Source organism: Chrysochloris asiatica, unplaced genomic scaffold (assembly GCF_000296735.1).
Source record: "Chrysochloris asiatica unplaced genomic scaffold, ChrAsi1.0 scaffold00021, whole genome shotgun sequence".
Classification (NCBI taxonomy): domain Eukaryota; kingdom Metazoa; phylum Chordata; class Mammalia; order Afrosoricida; family Chrysochloridae; genus Chrysochloris; species Chrysochloris asiatica.
The window spans coordinates 16,024,969-16,051,080 of record NW_006408539.1 but is presented as its reverse complement, the minus strand read 5'-3'; the positions used below and the strand labels follow the sequence as shown (position 1 = coordinate 16,051,080).

Genomic DNA, 26,112 nt, shown 5'->3' with positions numbered 1-26,112 from the left:
GTGTGTGTGTGTGTGTGTGTGTGTCAAACGCCCAAGTCTCAGGATAGGAGAGGAAAGCCCAGCTAGTATGTGCTCCAAACCCCACATCTATTCCCAATTTACATGTTATTAACAAACAAACATCTGCAAAGTTGTACGGAAATCATTTCAATATTAAAGTAGTTGTTAAGAGCTGTCAAGTTGGTTCCGACTCACAGCAAACTCTTACAGAATTGCTGAAGCAATGAATCTTTGTGGGAGCATAAGCCTCATCGTTCTCCCTCAAAGCCGCTGGTGGACTCACAACTGCCGACACTGTGGTTTGCAATCCAGTGCTTATCCTACAATGCCACCATGTTCCCACAGTACAGTAGTGTCACCTGAGCCATGGAAGAAGTGCTATTATCAGCCTCGCTGAACTTTCACAGGTGAGTGGGCACGACACAACAGTCTTCTCTTGCAGGGTCTGGCAATTTTTCTATCGCCTCCTCCTTTTCTCCTTCATTCAATCAACAAGAATGTACTGAGTATCCACTATGTGCCAGGCATTGTTAGGTTCTAAAACCAGAAATGCCAATTTCCACACTCCGAAGGGGAGAGGACTGTGGGACACGCACACGACCCACTGAAGCAGTTTTGTGCAGATACACAACACAGCGGGAGCCTCACTCCCACCATCACCTGCTGGGCAACAAAACAAGCCCAAATACCAGCTTGGAGGAAAACCATGGTACCAAAAACTTAGATGCAAACTCTCACGCTTAAAACTTAAGAGAGAATCCACACATAAAAAAGCAACTTTTGTTGCTGTAAGCTAGGTCTCAGGGCGCAGGCAGAAAGCCTGGAGAGGGCAGGCACACCTGGAAGGAAGCTGCTACTCTTCTCAGCTGTATCCCCTGGGATCCCACACTGCCTACTTTGTCCAGATCTGACTAAAACAAAAACGCTGAAATCTTTACTCTTAAGGGAAACTTCCCAATGTTTAAACACCAACCCAGATGCCATCAAGTCAATCCCATGAGCTGTGTCCAAGTAACACTGTGCTCCATAGGATTCTCAATGGCTGATTCTTTTAAATGAAGAATACCAAGCCCTTTTTATGGGACCCCTCTGGGTAGACTTGAACCATCAATGTTTTGGTTAGTTCTTTGGTTAGTAGCTGAGTACCTTACCATTTGTGTCACATAGTGACTCTCGTTCTAGGTTTAATTGATGTGTGCCTAGTTTCTGACCTTAGTTCTAGTTGTCCAAAAGAAGAGTCAACTTGACACACTTTGTATCAAAGAGTCCCCGTGGTGTAGTGGGTTACATGTTAGGCTGCTAACCACAACGTGAGCAGTTCGAATTCACCAGCCACTAGATGAGAAAAAGATGAGGCTGTCTGCTCCAGAAGAGGCTTACAAGCCTTGGAACCCCATGCAGGGTTGCTAGGAGTCCTAGAGTGACACTGTAGGGTAAGTCCTAGGATTGCTAACCTCAAGGTCAGTGGTTCAGATCCACCAACCACTCCTCGGAAGCCCAACCCAGGGTTCTATGAGTCATAAGCAATTCCACATAACAACCTGAGTTGAAACTGACTCGACAGCACACAAAAACAACAACATATCAAAATGGACTAAAGTTAAGGAAAACACAAAACAATACCAAACATACATACCCAAGCGCCCAATGTGCTCCTATGAAACATCAAAATAAGGTTGCATTAAGCAAAATCCAGGCTGTGGAATGTTCTATTGGACAAGTAACCTGTTGGGTTGTTGCTTGTTTGTTTCAACAAATAAATCAAGAGGAAATTGCAGAGAAAGGGAAGGAAAGTAGAAACGTGAGAAAGAAGAGAATTTATAAATTAGAACAATTGTAAAAGACACAAAAACAATCGCAAGATATGAAACACATTTGGATCTTGTTCAAATTAAAAGCTTAAAACTTGCTGACATTTAAGAATTAGCGTGGATTATTTTTCAAAAAAACAACCTGCCATGGCTATTTGTTTGAGATTCTTACTTTTAGAGCTATTTACAGGTAAAATGATGTCTATGATTTGCTTCAAAATAACATCAGCAGAAAGAGAGGAGGTAGAGAGAAAATAAGATCAATCACGAACTGGTAACTGTTGATGACAGCCAATGAGTGCCTGGAATTCATTACACTAGCTTACCTACTTTTGCATGTTTTTCTCACTTTCTACAATAAAAGAAAAGAATCCTGAAAAAGTCTGAAGGATTTTTACCTTCTGCTTGCTATAACTGAATCTCATCAAAACAGGAAAATGATTCAAAAAGTAAAGACCAAATGCGAGAAGAAGGACAGAAAGTAATAGCTTCAATAATAAAAATTATTTAGATTTTTTTAAATACGTATGTGAATAGCCATCTAAGGTACAGCTATCGGTCTCTCTGGGCAGAGGCAAGAAGAGAATAGAAAAGCAAGGACACATGGCAATAATTACTCTAGGGGACTAACGGACATCAGCTTCCATAACCTTGATCCCAAGAAGAACTAGGTGATTAGGTGATGCCTGTCTACCACTAGCAACGTCTCTGAAATAGATCACATTAGAAGGTTCTGGCTAGAGGGGGAGAAAAATCTAGAACAAAACTCAGAAGCATAAAAAAAAGACTTGTTCTTGTGGAATATAAAGTTGATGATCTTGTCTGTAAACCTTCAATCAATTCACAACAGAAAATTAACTTTAAAAAAAGTTATTTAGAGAAACTACATAACCTGCCCCTTTTAACTTAAAAATAATTGACTTTGTGCACAAATGACGCAGCCCTTTCTAGTTCATAGATGGTGGTAGTTGTGCACCATCCAGTCAGTTCTAACTCTCAGCAACCCTGTCTAGGGTTCCTGAGGCTGTAAATCTTTATTGCAGTGGCTGGTAGATTCTAACTGCTGACCTTGTAGCTAGTAGCCCAGCTCATAATCCACTATGCTCTCATGGCTCCTTGTTTATAGATCAAAAGTTTTATTTTGTTTTTAAAAAAGGAAAAACTCCTAAGCAGGTATTGTCCTATTTAATGCAGTCCTCACAAGACACTGTGAGTGTGAAGCTATAATTCCATCTCTATTAACATGGAACTCAATTGCTAAGGTGTCAAAAGAAAACACACCTTATTGGTGTTTTATCATTTCCTCAATCAAACACTGATATTCAACACTGTTGACTATTGTTAGGGGTGAGTTCGGGGGAGTGAGGTATACAAAAGAAAGCGTGCACATCCTCAATCAATGAGAGCCGTGATAAAAAGGGATTATGAGTGTACTGGGGTGGGACCAAAAGAGGTAAAATGGAACAGTGAAAAAACTATGTCCTCGTTTACAGACCTTGGCCCTGTGTCATCTGGGAACATCTTGGGGTCTCAGAGAACAGATTCCACACAACTAGGGAAGGAACTAGATAGCAATAGAAAAGCAAGAAAGATAAAATCTGAATGTTCAACATTCTTCACCACATAAGAAGGCATAGGGAGTACAAACCTGAAGACAGAAAAGTAGTTTTACTTAGCATGTCCAGAACAGAGGTCTGAGCAGACACAGAAAACACATGGTGCCCTTCCTCTCCCTTTGTCCCTCCTAGCGATAAAAGGACCTTGGTAAGCCGACAGTCATGGCCCCTGCCCTTGAAAAGATCAAATCTAAAGAACCTGTGATAACTCCATGGAATGGTTTACTACTGTTAGGTGTCACTGAGTTGGCTCTAACTTACAGTGACCCTGTGGACAACAGAAGGAAACCCTGCCCAGTCCTGCACCCTCCTCCTCACAATAGCTGTTACACTTGAGCTCACTGTTGCTACCACAGTGTCAATCCATCTCTGAGGGCTCTTACTCTTTTTCGCTGATCTTCTCTACAAAGCATGAAGCTCTTTTCCAGAGACTGGTCCCTCCTGATAATCTGGTCATTGTTGTTGTTAGGTGCCACCGTCCCTATGCACAGCAGAACAAAACATCGCCCCAGCCTGCGCCATCCTCATCATCACTGCTACAGTTGAGCCCATAGCTGCTGCCACTGGGCCAATCCATCTCATTGGGGGTTTTCCTCTTTTTCTCCACCCCTCCATTTTATCAAACATGATAACCTTCTCCAGGGACTGGTCCCTCCTGACAATATGTCCGGCCATACTGCTTCCAAAATAGATTTGCATATTCTTCTGGCAGTCCATAGTACAGTCTTCACCAATATCATAATTTATAATGATTTACTGCTGATGAGTGCCAACACATAGCAATCCTGCTTAGGGATTTTTAGTAGAGACTGGTGAATTTGAACCACCAACCTTGCAGTTAGCAAGCCAGTGCTTATCCTACAGCACCACACCAGAACTCCAATGGTTTACACTTGCTGTTGTTCCGTACCCATCGAGTCAGTTCTGACTCACAGAGACCCTGTATAGGGTTTCCAAGGAACAGCTAATAAGTTTGAACTGCCAACCTTGTGGTTAGCAATGCAGTGCTTATTCGATAATACCTACTTTGCATTTGATTTAAAAAAAAACCAACAACATGTAACCAAAGTCTTCTGTATGCAGAACTTGGCCTCGATCACACATAGCTATGGTCTGAGACTGCCTCTCTCTCCAACTTGAGGCTCGGTCTGTCTTCTCCCTATGGAACACTCTCAGAGCTCCTCCTCTGGTCCTTACACACACTGGACCCTCCTACCTCAGGGTCTTCACACACACTGCACTCCCACCAGGAACATCTTCCTTATAGCCCAACCCCCAACCTCTGAACCACTCTTCATGCCTCAGGTTTCAGCTTCAAGGCCACGTGTGGGCAGATAGCCTGAACACATGTCACAAGTTTCATGAAACAATGACTTGTGTGAGTGCTTGCTGGATAAGCCTCCTGTATACCCTGTGAAAGGAGCTCTGGTAGCATTATGGTTACGAAACGGGCTGCGGGCTGCAAGGTCAGCAGTTTGAAACTACCAGCTGTTCCGGGGGAGAAAGATGAGGCTTTCTGCTCCCATAAAGATTTACAGCCTCGGAAACCCTGTACAGAGTCGCTAAGAGTCGGAACCGACTCCACGGCACATAACAACAACAACATACCCTGTGAAGTCAGGTGGCAGGGACAGTGCCTGCTTTGTTAAAGGTAGAAACACAGTAGGCACACACGTGACACACGTTTGTAAGAAAGGAAGAAAGACTGTCACTGTATGTGTCCCACTGATGATCACTTTTCATGATCATCTCTGTCCTGGTGCAACTTGACTTCAGCGGATCTGTCTGACTCACCTGCGCCAGCCTCCAAAGCACCTGATATCTCAGGTAGCAAGTACACCACACCTGTCTGAATGGACTAAGGAGGTTAGAAGAAAGAGCATCGCATATAAAAAATAAATAACTGTTCCCGATACTCCAGTCACACTAGTCACTGGCTTTGACATAAACAAGATTGCCACCAGCCTAATAAATAGGAGGTTTGGGAGCAAGTAAGACAAAACATAAAATAATACAACACACAAAAAACATCTACTGCCACTCCACGAGCTCTCCAAAATCATGTGCAATGGTCTTTTTTTACTTCTTCAACATTACCACTGCTCTGGCTCTTCAAATCTTTGATATGAATGAAAAATGGTTAGCAAATTACGGTTCTTCCTATAGGATTTCCCCAAACATCTTTAGTAAACATTCACAGAAATCAACTTTGCAATCGAAATAGCCAGATGACCCAGAAACTTTCTGTAGATACTGAATTATAATTAAGAACTGAATTAATGTACACTGTCCCTTTTTCCTTTTTTTAATAACCACAATTTGAAATCAGCACCTAACCCTCCAATCAAACCATGGTCAAGTCTGACTCATGGAAACCCTGTAGGAATGAGTAGAACTGCCCCATAGGGTTTCCGAGGCTGTAAATCTTTATGGGAGCAGACAGTCTCATCAGTAGGTATGTGACAAAAGTTCCCATTAACAGAAGTGGGAAAAACGAAACAGAATGCTGAGAGAGAATATTTGCACCTAAACCAGTAACTCAAAAAAAACAAATCCAATGCTACTGAGTCCATTTAGACTCATAGCAACCCTTTACAAGGAGAAATCTCCTCAGGATTTCTGAGACTATTAACCTTTACAGGAGCAGACAGCCTCATCTTTCTCTCTCAGAGTAGCTAGTGGGTTTGAACCAGCAACTTTACAGTTAGCAGCCCGACATTTGACCCACTACATCACTGAATATAAAACTGACGCTCAATGCTTGCTAAATACATGAGAAGAAAAACAACAGTGCTGCATGGTTTCTTAATGGTGGTGGTGATGGTGTGCCATGGAATAGGTTCCGACTCACAATGACCCTGTACAGGGTTGCCAAGGCTGTATGTAAATCTTTATGGCAACAGCAGGCCTCATCTTTCTCCCGTGGAACAGCTGGTAGTTTCAAACTGCTGACCCTGAGGTTATCAGCTGTATTATTTAATAATAATTGCAATCTGGTCTATACCTATCTACATCTACAATTTATCATGTCTTCATGAGCAGTTTGTAATTAAATTCAAGCCAGAAGTCACTGTGGCGTTCTTCAGAACTTGCTCTTGTCTCTGCAGATATAGGCAACAGGTCAGGAGAAAGAATTCGAAACTGTCCAAAAGTGATTTCATGAACAGAAAGGAAACGGTGTAATGGAGGCACAGTCCCAGCTCTGTCGTGTGTACTAGCTGCAATTATCCTAATGCATTTTGACCATTAGGTCTCTCCACCCACCTCTACCCTACCCCCACACACACTCGGAGAGATCCAGGAGGAATCCAAAACCACCCTGTCAAAACAAACCTGCCCAATGCAGCACTGCCAAACCGCTCCTTGTTCCTGGGTTCTATTTACTATCCCCACCCTTCCAGAGCAGTGAGGTACTTAGAATAATCAGAGGAAGACCTATCTTTCAGGAAATATTCGGTCACAAATTCCAAAAAGACACTACAGACTATAATCAATTGGTTGATTATCTCAAGAAAAAGAATATGCTAATAAATACTGAAACTTGGCTTTTAAGAAAACTGAGATGAATTGGTCAAAAGTCCCAATTTCCTGATCTGTCACTAAAGAGAGCCTTCCCAACAGCCTTAGAGAAAGGAGTGGCTGGCGGTCATCCCACCCACCTTGACAAGACCTTCAAGACTCCACATATAATTTCTATGAACACTTCCCTTCATCTGCCATGCTTAGGCCCTGACTTCCCTCTCTTTCTTTTCAGTATAGAAATAATGTTCATGTTTCTTCCTCCCAGACCACTTTCCTCCCTCTTGTATACTGAGGTACAATTTATCCAGTAAAACAAGCAACCATTCGGTAATGTTTGTTTATGTATAGACCCAGATCAATACAAAGTACATTATCAACACCAGAAGCCTCCTTCCCCAGCCCACTGAAATGTAACTGTTGTAAAGATTAGCACGAAAGGCTAATTTGGCATGTTAACTGACCTTCTTATAAGCCTACAGCGTGCCTCTTGTGTCTGAATTATTACTGACTCCACGGCACGTAACCACCATCACCACTTTTTTAAACCAGGCATTCCTCAGAAGTTGTTTCCTCAACCCTCTCTCTCTCCTTTCTCAATCCAGTCAAACACTCATTCAACCCAAAGCCTATAACTAATGGCCAAACATAGATATCCCCAAGCTTTAGACACACCTGGATGTCCTAAAGGCACCTCAAACTTAACATAGCCAAAACTGAATTCATGAACTTTCCTCCTCACCCCAAAAGCCACTTCCTGTTCCTTTATTCTGTCTGTTGGTTAATGAGATTACAGCTACCCTAACTAGAAACCTGCTAGCCTTTTGACATCCAAAACCCTTATTTATAGCCCCTGCCATGGAGGGCATACTCAAAGAACTGAACTTAAAGTCTGGACAACAATTCTACCACCTAAACAACACTCTTGTGTCCAAAGCTCGTCAGAGTTCCTAGGCAGCTCTTTGGTCCTCCTGCCAGGAAAGTCCTACCCCGTTCACTTCTGGCAGTTCAAGTGTATTCAGTATTCTTCACCAACGCTATGGTTCGAAGACATCAAAGACAGAAGAGAAGATTAAGAAGGAAACTTGGGCCAGATCATGAAAGGCCTTCTAAGGAATTGGTCCCCTAAATATCCCTTGACTATTCTTTTCTCATCTTTAAAAGCATTTTTCACCCCTAACTACAGCAAAGGTGGCACAACTGCACTGTACATGCCTCAAAGGAACACGCTCTGTCTTCCACCGCTTCTTTCGCCCCTACTAAGCTGAACTCCATGATACAAGACAACACAGCATTCTTTCTTTGGAACCGCAGCACCTACCCAGGAGAGTGCTTTAGCACATAACCAAACCCTCAGCTGGAGAGTCTATTCTGACTCATGGCAACCCTGGGGGGCACAGCAGACAGCTCTCTAGGCTTTCCAAGATTGTAAATCTTCATGGAAGCAGACTGCCTCCACCTTCTCCCACAGAATAGCTGGTGGGCTCCAACTGCCGACCTTTCCGTTAGCAACCCAATGCTCAAGCCACTGCCTGTCTAAGGCTCCTTCTTCAGCATATAAGAAATCAAGAAATGTTTGTCAGGAACTCAACACTGAGCCAATCTCCCAGTCTCTAGTCCTTCCCTCTCCAATTGAGCCCCCACAAAAATGCAGTAATAATAATGTTTCAATGCATGTCTGAATATAACGCCAGTTTGTTATTATGAACCACTGTACAAAGGGGCTTTAAAAAAATGTGTGGAACATTAAGTTAAAAATTAAGTTTTCCACAAGTTTTTTGAAGCCCACTTGAATGTACCTCAAATTTCTTCATAGACTTAACAGGTGTTGGTTTATAACTACAGGTTTATATAAGCAACCCCAGGCATGTCTGTACAGGATCAACAAAATCAGCAACGTTCTCCAACGTTAAAGTTCTAAACACCAAGAGCAGGAGGTACACGGGCATTCATTTTTGTCTCCCAATTCCTGACCACTGTACTTGGTACTCAAGGTTTACTGAATTAATTCGTAATGTAACTCTGCACAACTCTGAGCTTATTTGTATTAACAGACCCACAATTCTCCCAGAGTCCACATGGAAAAGTTCTCATCCCTGAGCATCTATCTCCAAAACCCACTAAAAACCCACCGCCATCGACTCATAGTGACCCTATTTATTAGCTACTGATAACTTCTACTCTGTCTCCAAACTTTTCTCCTTCCCATTGCTCTAGTTCATGCCGTTAACATCTCACCTGAACCTTACAGGCATGCATGAGTTTCCCTCTTCCATTCCTAATCTCCTCCACTCCCAATTCATACTACACTGATCATTAAAATTAAGAGTCAATTCCAACTCACAAAACCCTATATGACAGAGTACAACTGTCCCATAGGTTTCCAAGGCTGAAATCTTTATGGAAGCACACTGCCACATTCTTCTCCCAGGGAGAGGCTGGTGGTTTGCTAACTTTTTAGTTAGCAATAGAGTACTTAACCCACTGTGCCACCAAGGCTTCTTCATATGCTGTGTTGTGCACACAACTCACCTGAGGATCTAGTTAGATTGCAGACTATTCAGGAAATGGAAGTGGCCTGAGGCGTTGCATATTTAACTAGCTCCCAGGAAATGCTGGTCCAGAAACCTCATTTCAAGAAGCACGGCCAATATAATGATGTCCTGGAATACAGTGCCTACCAAGCAGAGGACAGAGGACCATCCATCAGAAATGGCTAAGTGCAGATACTCACCCCCCTAAGGTCCCTCTGATGCTAAGATTCTGTGTCCTCCCTGGGGTATCCATGAAGTTGTCGCCCACTTTACATACCTGGGAAACCTGACACAGCTGTACTCAGGCAGTATTACTTCAATTCATCAGGTTCTGAACTAGCGCCTACCTATCTACCGGCAACCCTGGTTAAGTCCACCTTAATACTACACATGGTTCCAAAAGGAGATATTGCACCAGTATAGCTGTGCTGTGGCCATGCCGAAATAACTGCTGATGCGACCGACACTGCCTCCCGGTACCCATCATACTTCCTCAGATAAATCTGTCAGTTTCTCAGTACCAAGAGGCTGTTTTGTTTTGTTTTGTTGGGGGTGGGGGTGGGGGTGGAGAGAAATGTGCTTTATGTACACTTATGGAAGCAGAAAGCAAAGACAGCCCTCAAATTCTCTATTGTTGTTGTTGTTGTTAACTGTCATCGAGTCAGTTCTGACCCATAATGACCCTGTATAGGGTTTCCGAGGAGTAGCTGGTGAGCTTGAACCATCAACCTTGTAGTTCAAATGGCTCTGCAGTCACGCATTAACTCACAGCGCCACACTGAAAATTGATGCAGGAAACTGAAAACAAACATGCAGACTACACTAAGGACAGACAGCCTACACTGTGATAGCTGTTTACAGAACTTTGGTTTGTCCTCAGCTTCATGCATTTATTCCTCAATGAGACAATACCATTCAGATTTAGGTTAAAGCCACTTACTCCCTCTTATCCAAATATGCAAACAGGAGATGGCTGGCCTTCAGCTTTATAATAGCAGCGGCCAATGACTACATTCCTTAGGATTTCACTGCTGATACCATTTCTCCTGAAATCGCCCGTGAAAATCAGCCTGTCGGTTGCAGCTCTGCTCTAATGAGTTAATCGAGGTCTCAGTGTAAAAAAAACAACAACAAAAAACAGTCAAAGAGGGCAAAAAGATGCTAACGATGGTGGAAAATATGCATTGGCAGGTAATTAACCTGAATGCTGATTAGTGTGAATTAGCAGCACTTTTATTTGAACTGGCTTATTTTAGTCAGCCAGGACCTGAATGACACTTTTTAACCACGGTGTTCGTTATAATTTTAAAACATAAAAAGTAAAATGAAGATCTTTTTCCAGTGTTGTCATCCATAATCCTACAGGAGACATTCCACAGAGCTATTAGGTGGTGGTTGAATGCCATCAAGTTGGATCCAATTCATAGTGACCCTGTATAAGGTTTCCCAGGCAGTAAATATTTAAAGGGAAAAAAGCCTCACCTTTCTCCTGTAGAGTGGCTGGTGGGTTCAAACTGTTAACTTTTCAGTTAGCAGCCCGTCGCAAAACCCAGGACACAACCAGGGCTCCTCATACTGGGCCATTAGTGGAGACGAAAAAGTGTGCAGTAGCCCACTGCCATCACGTGGATTCCAACCCATATCAACCCTGTGTAGGCTTTCCGAGGCTCTAAATCTTTACAGGAGCAGAAAGTCTCCTCTTTCAGTATTAGTTTTATAGTCACGAGGAAAAAAAAAAGTTAAAAAGATGTTTTTGTTTACATGAACACTTAATAGTTGTATCGCTTTCTAGTTCACAGAAAAAGTTTACAGGGACATTCTTTCATCTATGAAGTCCCACGGGGAAACTGTCCAGATTACAAACACCTCTAGGTCACAACCAATTCATCTTCATCCACAGTTTACAGGTGAAGTGCATGTGAGACACTAGAGCCCTGGTGTCGCACTAGTTAAAATGTCCCAGCCACGCCCTGGGGGAAAGATGGGACAGTCTTCTCATAATGATGACAGCTGGGAAACCCTATGGGACAAGTTCTGATCTGTCCTATAGGATTATTCTGTCAGAATCAACCAATGCCGTGGAGACATAAGACATTAAACTAAAAGGGACTGCTATGCAGAAGATGACATAGCATGCCCCATAAATCCCATAAAACCCAGGGGGAAACAAAATCTCATGGGTCAAAAAGAGGAGTAAGAAAATGGGTTTCCAGACTGTGGTGGCCCATCCCCTGGCTTCAGCACATCCACAAGTGAGATTCTCACAAATCATGATATCAAATGGAGTCCAAAACGACTCAAGGCCCAGGTGCCTAGAGATAGGGCTGCCAGAGATGAAACAAACTATGAAACTCATTCAGACGGTAGCTTGCCCCAGCAATCAGGGTTGCTCCTCAGCAATCCAGGATCCCAGGATTGGACAGCCATCTCTCTCCTGGTCCTGCCTGACTAGTCTCCAAGAGTTCGAGTGTCTTCTTTTCTGCGACTACAGGACCTGGGACTACTTTGTCGCCATCAGAACACTTTTCACATTGTATCAAAAATGCTGACTGTTGTTGCTAAGTGCTGCTGAGTCTGCTCCAACTCACAGGGACCCTGTATAGGGTTTTCCAGGTGCAGCTGGTGGGTTTGAACTATGGGCCTTGTGGTTAGCAGTCCAGTGATTATCCTACAGCGTCACACTGGGACTCCTGCTGGTTAGTTTCCTCAACTCTTAAGTACTTCAAGGGGTCCTTAGCCATTTTTTAATCAAAAGCAGTTTGACAGAGTAGATAAGGTAATTACTAAAGGAGGAAAAGAAAGTGTATCTTCTGCCAGTGTCACTGACAACAGTGCCCAATAACAGTAGATCCCATCCTCCTAATGAGCACTAATGAACGCTAATTAACGTCTGTGGGAATTTACCGCACTACACTGGAACACTGGTATAACATCTCACAGTTTACAAAGCACTGCCACACACATCATCAAATCTGAATCTCACAAAGCTCTTTGCGACAGGTTTTTTGTTTTTGTTTTTTATCACCTTCTCTTCCTTTGATAAATGAGTCTTTAGGAGGTGAAAGAATTTATTCACATTGAGTAAAGCAGCAGCCTACACTCCAATCTGGGTCTCCTGTGCCTCAATCAGTGGCCCTTCCAACCCAAGAAAAGTTGGGGATGTACGATAAGGCACTAGAGTTAGTGTGAACCAGTGAGTACTGTCATTCTAGGCACTTTCATTCCACCGCTCATTTCTCACTACAGATGAGGAAAGAATGAAGCAGAGTGTTCTGGGTAAGCAAAATAGCCAGAACTCAAACCCAGGGCTTCCCAAATGCATTCCCTACACACACACACACACACACACACACACACACACACACACACACTCCAGCCGCTTAGCGATGACAAGGAAGCATTCAGAAACGTCAGTGCTGTCATCCTAAAAGTCCAAGTGACAGCAGCTATTAGGAAGTTTGGGGGGGGTGGGGTAGTCAAGGATAAATCAACTAAAAATCCTTCTTTTTCTCTACTTTTTCCTCAAAAGATTCAAAATCACTACTAACCCTACGGAAATTCAATATAAACTCGGGGAGGGGGTGGGGGGAGAGCGGTATTTTAAAGTCAGTGAAGAAAGAATACAGTACCCAAAACAAATGTTGAAATCATTTCTTCTTTCCTACTTATCTTACTAAAAGAACATGCTGATTAAAGTTTTACAAACAAAAAATTTTTTTTAAATCTTTGGGTAGAGGAAACCTTCCCAAACATGACATATGTTGTTGTTGCTGTTATAAGTGCCACTGACTCAGTTCCGACCCACAGTGACCCTGTACAGGGTTTCCAAGGAGCGGCTGGTGAGCTTGAACCTCCAACCTTGCAGTTCTGGTGCATTAACCCACAGCGCCACACCAGGACTCCACACATGACACAGACCTGAAAAGCCTAACATATAAACACTGAAAACCTATGGTGAGGGGTATCACAGTCACAGAAAAAAGTGCAGTGGATACAGAAAATATTAGTGACACAAAGGAAAGCTAACTTCTCTATATATACTCAAATTTTCTAAATATAAAAAAATCTAGAAATCAATAGACAAACATCCAACAGAACAATGAATAAGGCATATGAACAGTTTATTCATAATAAAAATCAAATATTATGTGGACAAAGGAAGTTTAACCTAATGAAGAAGAGCTGCAATGATTTTTTAAATTAAGATTTCCTTCCCCTCAAGACTGTTCACCTTCCTACACCTTCCAGCCATAAATACGACAACCTCCTATTACAGCCAACTTCAACACCAAATGAAGACCACCTAATACAGCCTACCTCAACACCAAATGAAGACCACTTATTACAGCCTACCTCAATACTGAATACAAACCACCTATTACAACGTACCTCCAACACTGAATGAAGACCACCTAATATAATACAGCCTACCTCAACACTGAATACAGACCATCTATTACAGCCTACCTCAATACTGAATGAAGACCACCTATTAACAACCTACCTCAATACTGAAAAAAGACCACTTATTACAGCCTACTCCAACACCGAATGAAGACCACCTAATACAGCCTACCTCAACACCAAATGAAGACCACTTATTACAGCCGACCTCAACACTGAATACAGACCACCTATCATAGCCTACCTCAACACTGAATGATGACCACCTATAACAACCTACCTCAACAGCAAATGAAGACCACCTGTTACCGCCTACCTCCACACTGAATGTGTAAAAATCACATGTGAGTGCATGTGTGTGTTTGTGTGTGTGTGTGTGTGTGTGTGCAAGAAAAAGAAGCGTCTGCCAAGAATAGTAAGTTCACTTATTTCTATGCATGAGCGTTCCCTTTTTACACAAAAGTCAATGTCAATTGCACCCCAGCGATAGCCCTTTCTCAACAGACCATGGAGAGAACTGTCTCTTCAGGCCTCAGCATCTGTAGTAAAAAGTCTGCAAGCCAGCTGCTATGTATTTTTACCCCTTTGTGCTTCTGCACTTTACAAACCTTCTTTTCTCATATTAAAAATGAACAGCAATCTTTAGGGAATTAATTGACTCGGTAGGTTAACTTCCATATAAGGGAAGTGAAAACTTTCACTTAAGGTAAAGATTAAATCAAAATGGAGCCCAATATAAAAGGAAATCTCTTCCTCACCCCTAAAGTTCACAAACTGTCTCTTTGCTAATAAGAGTCAGATTATTTCTCTGCTTCTCTTGAAAAAGTATTCAAAAGTATTGTTTATTTTTTACATCATACAGAAGTAGAACTGTTTATGTACCTGAATAATAAGGTACATGCAGTTAATTGTGAGATGACATCTTTTAAGAAAAACTAAAATTAAAAATATAATGAATACTGCATCTTCTTAATGAGCATGTTAGCTGGAAATATTTTTTCAAAAAACTATTCTTAAATTTTTCCCCTACGTGTTTCTCAAGACACTGAATATTTTCAACATTTCCAATGTCCAATAAAACTTCAACTTCCAAGTACTGTTCAAACACGACTGATTTTCTAGCACGTACCTACCTCTCTTGAGCCATCTGTGTCAAAAGTTCTATCCTAAATCTCCAATGATGAAATCTAATCTTCCTCTGTGTCATCAAAATAGCCAGCTGTTCCATTAGAAGCCCTCCTCCCATACAATCTGTCACAGTGATATGACGCCTCTCAAAAGTCCTGATTAGATGAAAAGAACCTACGGAAACCCCTAAGTCATAAAGAAACCACCACATGTGTGATGAACACTCAATTTTTTTTTTCTAACTTTCCTTTTTAAATACTAACTAGAAGGGGGATCCAAGACCAGTTAGTCTATATGTACACAGTGTGAGAATACGAAACAGACCACCCAATTCCTTGGTTCGGGTGCTAATTCAAGAGTCCTGGTATGGCGCCATAGGTCAGTTTGAACCGCAAGGTTGACAGTCCAAACTCACCAGCTGCTCCTTGGAAACCCTACACAGGGTTAACAACAGTCCTAATTCTTAGGCTAACCTGACTCTGTGACCAAGCACTCTGCAGGTTTGCTCTCCTCATCTATGAAAATGGATGTGTTGAACTAAATGATCTCTCCAGGACTCTAAACTCTACCATGTCATCAAAATAACCACACAAACTTCCTTTTCAGTAAGTGCTATTTCTCCTACTGACTCAAAGCTAGGGTAGCAGGGAGCTGGCTCACCCACAATTAAAGCCAAATAACTAGCAAAGCTTATGTGTGGCTCTGTGCATTAACGTGCAGGACTGCAAAGTTGGTTTAAACCACAAGGTCGGCAGTTCAAGCTCACGAGTTGCTCCTCAGAAACCCTATACAGGGTCGGGATGGATTGGAACCAATTCAGTGACACTTAACAACAACAACAATGCAGAGTTAAGGAGCTCTGGTCCCCTAGAGGTTAGGAGTCACGCTGCTAACCTTAGGTCAGGAGTTCAAAACTACCAGCTGTTCACCGGGAGGAAGATGAGGCTTTCTGCTCTGGTAAAGATTTACAGCCTCAGAAACCCTGTACAGGGTTCGCAATGAGTCGGGACTGACTCCACCTCCATGGCGCACCACCACCATCACCAATACAGAGTTGAAACGAGCCCTGGGTTAAGCATTAGGCTGCCAGGTGCAAGGTCAGTGGTTCAAACCCACCAGTGATTCCATGAGAAAAAACTGAGGCTGTCTGCTCGTACAAAGACTGACAGTCTCAGAACAGTCCTCCTCTACCTCATTACATCACTGTGAGTGGGAATCCACTCAGTGGCAGCGAATGGATCTCAGAAGTGCACCCACCAGCCATGTGTGTGTCCGTGGAGGCTGCATGGTGCTGTGATGCTGAACAGGCTTCAGCAGTCTAAGAGAAACTAGGGAGACAGTCCTGGCAATCTCCTTCCAGACTGCAGCCTACACATGGCTCATGATTGACCGAGGTATACATGGAGCTGCTGAGTCAGGGGCTCACTGGAGGGTAGCTAACAACAGTGCTGAGCCGGAGTCCCTGGGTGCTACAAATGAGTCAACAAGCTCAGCTGCTAACTCAAAGGTTACAAAGTTGGAGGTTCAAGTCTGCCCAAGAGACACCAGGGAAGCTAGATCTGGGTATCTACTTCTGAGAAATCCCTCCCTGAAAGCCCTGTGACACACAGGAGAGGTCTACCCTGATAACACAAGTTTTGACTTTTTCCCACTTTTTTTAATAGAGTCATCATTACCAAAAAAGTCATCAGTTGGATTATGAAAGTATCTTAGTTTTTAAATCAATTTAAGCAAAGAATTTTATGTAGAAGAAGAAATATTTCTTTAAATTTATTGCCAGCACTAGGACTTCTAGTTTAGGAAGTAGGAGTGGCAGGGAGAGGGTGAGTCAAACAACATGCATGATCTCATCTGTCATTAGTCCTACCCACACCAAAAAGGTAGTCCACTCCGCCTGTCATGTATACATTTTAAGTTAGGTCCAAACCCATTCCTTTCCCCAGGGGAAAAGCAGGGGATTTGACACAAGGAAGCCCACTGACAGGTCTCTCAGAACTTAAAACAAGTTCAACCCACAACCCTTCCCATTTGAGAAACAAGCTGTCTAATGGAGCCACAAAAAGTCAGTAGTTAGAGATTTTAGACTTCATTCAAATGCAATGTGTCTCACATTGAATAAATTGAAGTCCAGGGCAGGTTCAAATGAACATTTAAAGTTAGACCAACTTGTCCAACTCTGAGACTCGTTTCTTTAAATGACAGTGTGAGAGGAATGTGCATACATCTTTCCAAAAATTGTGCATTCGAAAAGGAAAGGGCTGCTCTCATCCAACGGACACATCAGCTAGACTCAACATGAAGCACTCATTCAAATACTAAACCAGCCAGATAAGCTTTCAAAACACACACATGGAAACCCAAGAAGATGCCTTAGGAAGACTGTATTATGAACACAGGGCAGTAAAACTCAAAACTGGCCCTGTGCACAAATTATCACTCTTTGGACCAGGACTCAGGAATGAACTGACATTTAAATCCACATCATTAAGCATACGGTAAAAACCTGCGAAAGCTAGATCTTGTAAAAGGCAGAAACCTGTCAGAAACGGAAAAAGCAAATATTTTCCACTACATTGAACAAAAGAAAAACAGTAAGATTATACCCTGTTGTCAAGGGCAGAAAAGTTTTTGGGTTTTTTTGTTTTGTTTTGTTTTTTAAGTTTTTATTTTGAATTGAGTGATAGTTTACATGGGAGAACATGGGTTTTACACTCATCGGTCCATTGCAAAGAGTACAATCTCCTCCGTGCATCATCATTCTATGGTATTTGCTTCTATTTACTGTTTTTGGTTTTAGTTTTAGATTTTTTTGGGGGGGCATGGTATACACAAAAATACTCAGAAATATATAATCATTTAAACCATCAAAGGGCACATTTTGCAAGCCAAGGGCAGAAAGCTTTTAAGACCCAGAAAAACAAGGCAGATCTGTCAAGTTTCATCTCTCTCTGTACAATGAAAATACATACAGATCAGACTTTCTTTTGCTCTGTTAGAAAACTAGCTTGGTGCTAGAAAAGAAGTCCAAACATTGTAGCATATTATTAGTTGCAATGAGTATATGAAAAGATTCACTCTTCATCAGATAGATGAGTCATTAGAAATGGCAACAAATACAATTCTTTCCCTGCATAAAGAGAGAAGCTACATAACATCAAACAATTTAGATTATTCCAGACTTCAAATTCCTAATTAGATTTCTCACTCATTATTGAAATAGGCCAAAATTGAATTACTTGACATTTTATTCAGTATTCTACTGAATGCTTTCACATAACCAGAAATCAGACTGCTTTTTAGCAAGCTTCATTTGAAAAAATAAATGCCAAAAATTCTGGATTGTTTGTTTTTTTTACTAAAGTACTTATATTTACAAACTCACTACTAATAAAATATACCAAAAAAGTACTTAACCCAGTTTCCAATCAGACTCACATCTCAACGAAACACTTCATTCAGTCATTACATACATTTTATAATATACTGAAACCATCTCAAGTGTAAAACTACAACAAGAAAAGCAATTCCTTCATCATGAATATGGCATTGTGGGAAGTCTTACGCTTTGTTCTATAAGCAATCTGAAAGGTATACCAGGCCAATATACGGTCACACAATGTAATCATTCCACTTTCTAGAATGAAGGTGTTAGAACATTGCGTTAATCCAGTAAGTGCTATTATATGCTGATTCCAGAGCACAACATCACACAACTTCAAAGAGCTGCTAGTCCATGATTAACCAAACATGCTAATGTTCTTTAATCAAAGTTCCATTAAAGTCTATTCTTCCCAGATCTCTGAGTTTCAACTTATCAAATTTTTCATTGGAAGGCTTCATCTAAAGGTCCATACAAACCCAAACCCAATCGGTCCCACAGCAGCCTTAGGTCAGAAACATCTAATACATTGAAGAATCCCACAGGGTCATTTTGGTTTGCTTTGTTTTAATTACACTATATTTAGAAAACCAAAGTAAAAAAAGGGCTTTGCCCTAGATGCACAGTGACTTTAGGCCACTTTCAAAACCCCTCATTACCAGTACTGCAACAGATGCAAGTGATTAAAGGGGTGGAGCAGGTGATAGAAGGTGGGATTTAGGAAAGAAAAAAAAAAAAAAAAGGCTTCATTTTCCCAGACCCTTTTAGACATTTTGATAACACCTCTTTCTCTTTTCCAAAATGCCAGGAGTCTTCAAACAAACAGCTTTTCTATGGAGTAGCTTCAGGATCCCTCAACTTTCACAGACAACAACTCAACCCTTCTCCTGTCCGGGAGACTCAACTGGTTTGACCCTGGCACACAACAAAATCATTCCATCTAAGATGCTTCATTCAATGTCTCATTAAATGCATTCAAAGTTGTGATAAGAGGTGCCTTTTAAAAGGGAAGAAAGAAGAAAGAAAAGTACATGGTAACGCTAAGAAAACTTGGGGGGAGAGCTGTTCTTTCCACATCCAAGTGAAAGAGAAGATCGTAACAGTATGGGGCACATCCAAATCTGTGGGGGAAATGCCCCTGTCTGTGGCTGTGCGTCTCACACACACACAAACACACCCACCCACCCCGGAGACCCAAAGAGGGAGGAAGGCTACAAGGTACGGGCACACACCATCAGCCACTTAACAAAATTCCACAAATTCAACTCAACAAAATGTCTAAACTTCAAAATTCAACAAATGTTTAACTTAAAAATGCAAAGTATTCTACTAGGTTTGGATCACATACAGTGCCAACAAATGCTATTTTATCACTAAATTCAATACTTCAAGAAAAAGGAGAATGAGATAGAAGAAAAACACCTTACTTTGAAAACTCATCTTTGGATAACCAATAGTTGGAGGTAGGTATTTAACAACGCAGGCACAGCACTGAAATATACACACTGAATGGCTAACTGTGAGGTCAAGCTCACCAAGGGCTCCTCAGAACCAACCAGATAGCACTTAACATTAACATCAATAGCATTATCAACAAAAAGATAACTTTCAACCTAAACTTAATCCAAACTTATTTATATCCACAACCTCTCCCTATATTATTTCAGAATCACTGAAACCCAGGGAAACTAATTTGCTCTCAAGCTTTGTTGCTGTGGTTGTTAAGAGTTGTCCAATTGGTTCCAACTCACATGGTTTCAACTCATAGCGATCCTGTTTAATGTTTCCAAAGTTTGAAATTCTCAAGGGATCACAAAGTCTCTGCTTTCTGTTGTGAAGTGGTTGACAGGCTCAAACTGCGGGCCTGTGGTTTACAGTCCAGTGTTTATTGTATGGAGCCATTGTACTTCCCCACACACACTATACGCTGTTGTTGTTAAGTGCCATCGAGTGGTTCTGATTCATAATGACCCTGTATAGGGTTTCCAAAAAGCAACTGGTGAGCTTGAACCACTGGCCTTGCAGTTCAAACCAACCTTGTTGCATGCAGTCCATCGCATTACCCTGCGGTGCCACACAAGGACTCCTCCCTACTATATATAACATACAAATTGTTAAAGCTGTACAAGAGCCATTAAGTACTTACTGTCATCCAAGTACAAATAAATATACTTTCAAGGAAATGATTTAAGCAATAAGACCTTTAATGATGAGTATGTTTCATGCAAGCAAGATGGTTTTTAAAAGAACTGAATTATATCACACCTCCACACTCAAGAGTTCGTACTTTTCAGATAAAGTGTTAATTCTCGACTTCCCAATCAAGATTTACAGTTTAACAAATGAAGCATGCTTGCAAAAGAGAATAAAGAATCATTCTGTACACTTTACTTCATATGAAATTAAGGGCAAATGTAGCCATTTGCAACCAGAACATTTAGGGCACTTTTGGACACTTTGTGTAATGCCTCCTTATATTTGCCAAAGGCGGCATGATAAAAATAGAATCATCCACATTTCACAAGGAATGCCACTTTGGACTACAGGATAATACCACCTCATTAACAACAAAAATAGCGCATTTTCTGAATGCTTTTAGCCAAGTGAAAGATTCATGTGTAAATGAAATTCAGCTTCGATTCATGGAAAGTGATATGAATTGCAAAACAGAATATCCAAGCTCTCTCTTCTCAGTTCTGTCAAGGGCTTAAAAACCACAAGCAAGAGAGTCAAGCCTCTCAGTGCATCAGTTTTTCTCCATCTGAACAGAGGATTGACGCCCAACTCCTCCCTCATAACGTTTGTGAAAGGACAAATGAGACAATTTCTGCAAAAGCCCTGTAAGATTTTTGAACACCATAAAACCCATGGTATTACAAATGTCGCCAAAGGGAAATATGGCATGTACTTTATTTACACTGAAAGCCAAAATATACAATATAGAAAATATTTAAAACAAATAACAAAAAACCAACCATTAAAACCCTTTGTTCTTCAAATCAAAAGGACTATTCAGGCACACACTGGTGTCACATGTTCATACCACGTTACTCAATACTGCTGTAATTATAGTAATAAGAACCTGCTCGTCAATACTGAAGCTTAATGCCGAACGACCCCTTCTTGGTTTCCATGGCGGAAACCATGTCAGGTTTGAGCATTCCCAGTAGAGAAAGAGAGAAATATGAGAGGAGTAAGTGCTTGTTGCCCTAGCAATCCAAGGAGTGACAGAAAAATCATGTGTCCAAGATTCACTGTGGCATAGTTGGTATGCTCACCATCCTGCCAACGCCCTTTCTCATTACTGAAACTTGAACTGAAATAGTGAGATTACTAAATCTAAAAGCTAGTAGAAGAAAAGTCAAAAACTGTAAAGAACAAAAACAAAACAAACCATAGTTTGACACTGCTCTTCATGAATCACCCAGACACCCCAGGAAGTCCAAAACACACACTCATTAATGTTTAGGAGTCCAGAACTTCTGTTCAAACCAAATCAAACCCACTGACAAAGTATCGGTTCAAACTCACAGCCAGCCAGTAGATGACAGAGCAGAACTGTTCCTTATCGTATCCAAGACTAGATCTTCAGACAGCCTCATCTTTTTCCTTCACAGCAACTGGGGGATTGAACCACCAACCTTGTGGTTAGCAGCCTAATGCTTAATCCATTAGGGCACCTTTAGTTTATATGAGGCAGCCCAAATTCTTCAATGATCTTTTCCCCTAAAATTTAAAATTACTCTTTTTGGTAAAATTTAGAATGTTTTATTTTTAAAAGGAAATTTGATATTAACATACTAAATTTAAACACCATTCAAATCTGCCCACATTTTAACTCAACTGATAAAGTAGTCGTGTGACAGGCGCACTAACAGGTTTGAAAGTTTGCATCACCATCTCTATAATTCGATAGTACCTTTTCTCCAAGGCCTGCCTTCTAGTTCATTTGAAACTTTCATTTCACTTTACCCAAGTAAAATATGTAAATATTCAAAGCGGGCAGAAATGCCTTTCAAGTATAACTTGAGCCAGGTTATATACACTACAATTTAACTGAAAACAAGCCTTAGGAGAGTGAAAGTTCGCGGCTGGACAACAGCTTATTTAAAAAAAAAAAAAAAAAGATAAACTAGACAGCAGACAACAAGTTTGATCTAAACACTGGAAAACATTCAAAAGGCTTCAAAGGCAACTTTCTAGTTTATCCTTAAACTGTCAACTACACTAAGCAGAAATACTCAGCAATAAACTCCAGAAGTTATATATGAATTATGAACACAAATGAGATACAGAATTCTCTAAAAGAGAGTATAGCATGTACAACAATACTAATTATCCTACCACTAAGGAATATGATTGAGGAACGTAGTGGCTCTGTAGCATAAACGCTGGACTACGAACCACAAGGTCGGTGGTTCAAGCCCACCAGCCTCCTAGGGAGAGAAAAAAAAGAAGGCTTTCTGCTCCTGTAAAAGTTAACAGCTTCAGAAACCCTAATTCAGGTTCACTGTGACTCAGAAAAAACTCAACAGCACTTAACTACGACAACAAGGAAAATAATTAACTACAAAATCTAACATTCTCCTGTTGGGGTGCCTGACTTTACAATTGAGCAAGGGAACCTTCTCCAGCCTCATGCAACCTTCATTGTCCTCAGAGGTTCTCAGAGTGGGGAGACTACCTTCTAACAAGGCCTTTTGTTCTTCAATAGTGAGGCTTTCTTGCAAAAGTGCAAGGAGACTCACCAGATGCCAAGTTTTGTTCTATGGCAAATGAATATTTATACCAAGAAGTTTGATACATTAACTCTGTAAATATAGGCTGAAAGTAATCTCAACTTTGTATTAAAAACAATCCATAGGTCAAACCTCTTTATAACACACTGGATTCTTGTTTAAGAACAGATTGGACACTGTGATTATGTCCATTTTATTGGTTATTTTTGCAAGCGTATTCATACACATACCAGTATATATATTTATGCTGTGAAATGAAGTAAAGCAGATAGGTTCAGAATGAGTTAACAATTAGTTTTAAGAGCAAAGCAAAAAAAAAAAAAAAATTTTTAATGACCACATCAGAATTTATGATTGAAGCAGAATCTTATTCTTAAATTGAGGTACGTTTAAAAAAAAAACTGCAAATCATTCACTTAGAATTATTTTAAGCACTCTGAAAAAGACTATATGGAGGATTCAGAGACTTAAATTTTCATGACTGTAACATCCCAAACTTTCCCCATGGAAATTTTAACAGAATTAACACAAAAAACAATCAAGAGCAAGTTTAGAACTCTTTTCATATAAAATATATCCAAATACTATTTGTTTAATACATCTCCCTACTTTATTATTTTTCTTTCAATGTTAAGAGTTTGGTCATAAATATATTTGCTATTCTTGTTAACAAAATAAACATTCTCACTCCAAGTGTGATTACAAATATAAGTAACAATATTTTACAAATTCCAAATAAGAAAGTTGTTCCTCCTACATGAAAAATCACCTACTTTCTCAGACATCAACTTTAAAAGACAAGCCATCAGCTGAGATATTATATTAATATATTGCAAATGCTACTGATTTTCTTTCTAAGGCAAAAAGCCCACCAGAAACCTACTTAAGAATTTCAGAGCAACTTTAATTTACATGAACATATCCCAGGAAGGCTACCAGTCTTGTATATTTCAGTACGGGGGATAAAAGATTTCTTCATTCAAAGAAACCCAACTGACTGACACAAGGGAGGACAGAGGTGGGAAAAACCAAATCCCAAAACTTTCCATTTAAAAGAAGGTCCACAGGTTAATGGAGTTATAATCAGGCTCAATGACCCCTTTCTCACCATTATCTACACCCTAGAATGAGTCAAGGTTGGGAGTTTCTTTTTTTTTGGGGGGGGGGGGCGGGGGATTTAACTCTCTTGATTTTAAATAAAAATCCTTATCGCAAAGATCAAAGTTTTCAATCTAAAAAAATGAAAGAATGCAAATTAACAAAACTCAAATAAATATAAGCACTTAAAACCTGTTGCATTTTAGTACCTCGCCCCCCTTGTATTTGGCCAAAAGAGAAAACGTTACATTGACCATCCTAATCAGGAATTTGGAGCTGGAACTGCAAAAACCATGGGGAGGATTTTCGGTCCCATTCTTTTTGGGGCCCTTATTACAAGTCCTATGGAAAACGGTCAGTTCTAATCAGAACTCCTGGGAGAGAGAATGAGAAAAAGAAACACCTGACCATTTTTGAGGCAAGAGTAAGTCCCGCAGAGGAAACTGCCAAGCAAAAATAATATGGGGTCACTCTCCAGGGGACTCGGAGGGCACACCAGCAAAGCAGTGGGCCCAACAAGAGCCTTAGTTGACCAGAAACAACTGCCGGCGGGGGCTACTTAGCGCGAACACGAGAAACTGGCAGCAAGTAAAATCGGGGGCTGCTCCAAAGCTCCAGGGTCAGTAGGTGTGCACCTAAAGGCTTCCCCGAAAACTCAACAGCCTCAGCCCCAACGCGCCCACGAGTGGAGACCCCAAGGAAGCCCCTTTGGGATAAATGCTCTGTTGCCTCGTTCAGGAGGATCTGCTTCCTGTACTTCCTGGGGACCGGCCACCTACTCCATAGACTCTGCAAGCTCCGAGCCCTCGAGATTCACTCCAGCACATGGATTTAAAATGGCTCAAGTTAGGATCCTACGGATTGCGCGTGGACGCCGGGACCTGCGTGTCCCCCGGCTTGGGCCGGGTCTCGGTACCTGTCGGGGTGTGCACGCCGCCGGCCAGCGCGCAGGCGGGCCCTTACCTGCATAGAAGCGGACCAGGCAGCCAACCTCGGCGTCCATGCCTTCCTCCTGCACCCTCCACAGCTCCCCGAAGCCCAGCTGGAAGAGGTAGTCGTTTTGGATCTGAAGTGGCTTCTCATCCGCCTCCAGCCGCCGGGTGGTCTCTCCGTGCAGCTGCACGTACAGGGTGGGCGCTGGGCTCGCCTTCGCCGCAGCCGCCGGGTCCTCCCGAGGCCCGTCGCCGCCTCTCGGGGCCGTCGGGGAGGCGGCCGGGGCGCGCGGCTCGGGCCCCGAGGGCGCGGCGCGGTGGCGATGCGGGCCGGGTTCGGCCTCCAGCTCCTCGGACGACGACGAGCCGCCACCACTGGAAGGATCCATGCGGTCAGACGCGCTTTCGGCGCTGGGGCTCGGGCTGAAGCTCTCAGGGTCGGAGGCCGCGCCCGCGCCGTCCAGGGCGCCCCCGGGCGGCAGCGGCGGTCGGCGGCCAGGGGGCGTGCGCGGCGGCTCGGGCGCCGGGGCGGAGGGGCCCCGGCCCAGCACCTTAAGCACGCCACCGCCCTTGGGGGCCGGCTGGAGCAGGCGTGCGGCCAGCTCGGCGGCCGTAGTGTCTAGCGTGCAGAGCACGGGGCGCAGGCCGGCAGCGGCCAGGTGGCGATCAGAGACGTGCACGCAGCCCCGCCGCAGCTGCTGCCTCACCCAGTCGCGGTCCGACGGCTGCAGCTGCAGCGCCTGCCGGTGCTTCAGAAGAAGCGTCTTCCTGTCCAGGCTGCGTGTACACAGCGACGCCGCGGCTGAGCAGGAGGCAGCCAGGCCGGCGGTGCTGGGCGAGCGCGAGGCGGACGACGACGACGACGACGACGAGGCGGCGGCGGCCACCGACAGATTCCGCTTGAGCCTCCCTCGCCTCAGCAGCAACGAGTTGGCGCCGCCGGCCCCGGCCA

General features: G+C 42.4%; 1 protein-coding gene across 1 annotated transcript in view; it reads right to left on the bottom strand.

The window, feature by feature from the left end:
* Positions 1-26,112, bottom strand: part of PHLPP1 (PH domain and leucine rich repeat protein phosphatase 1) — a 252,203-nt gene that overhangs the window by 225,803 nt on the left and 288 nt on the right. The window contains exon 2 of the mRNA XM_006837580.1: positions 25,192-26,110. Within this exon, the coding sequence (XP_006837643.1) occupies positions 25,192-26,110 (919 nt within the window). The remainder of the gene's footprint in view (positions 1-25,191; positions 26,111-26,112) is intronic.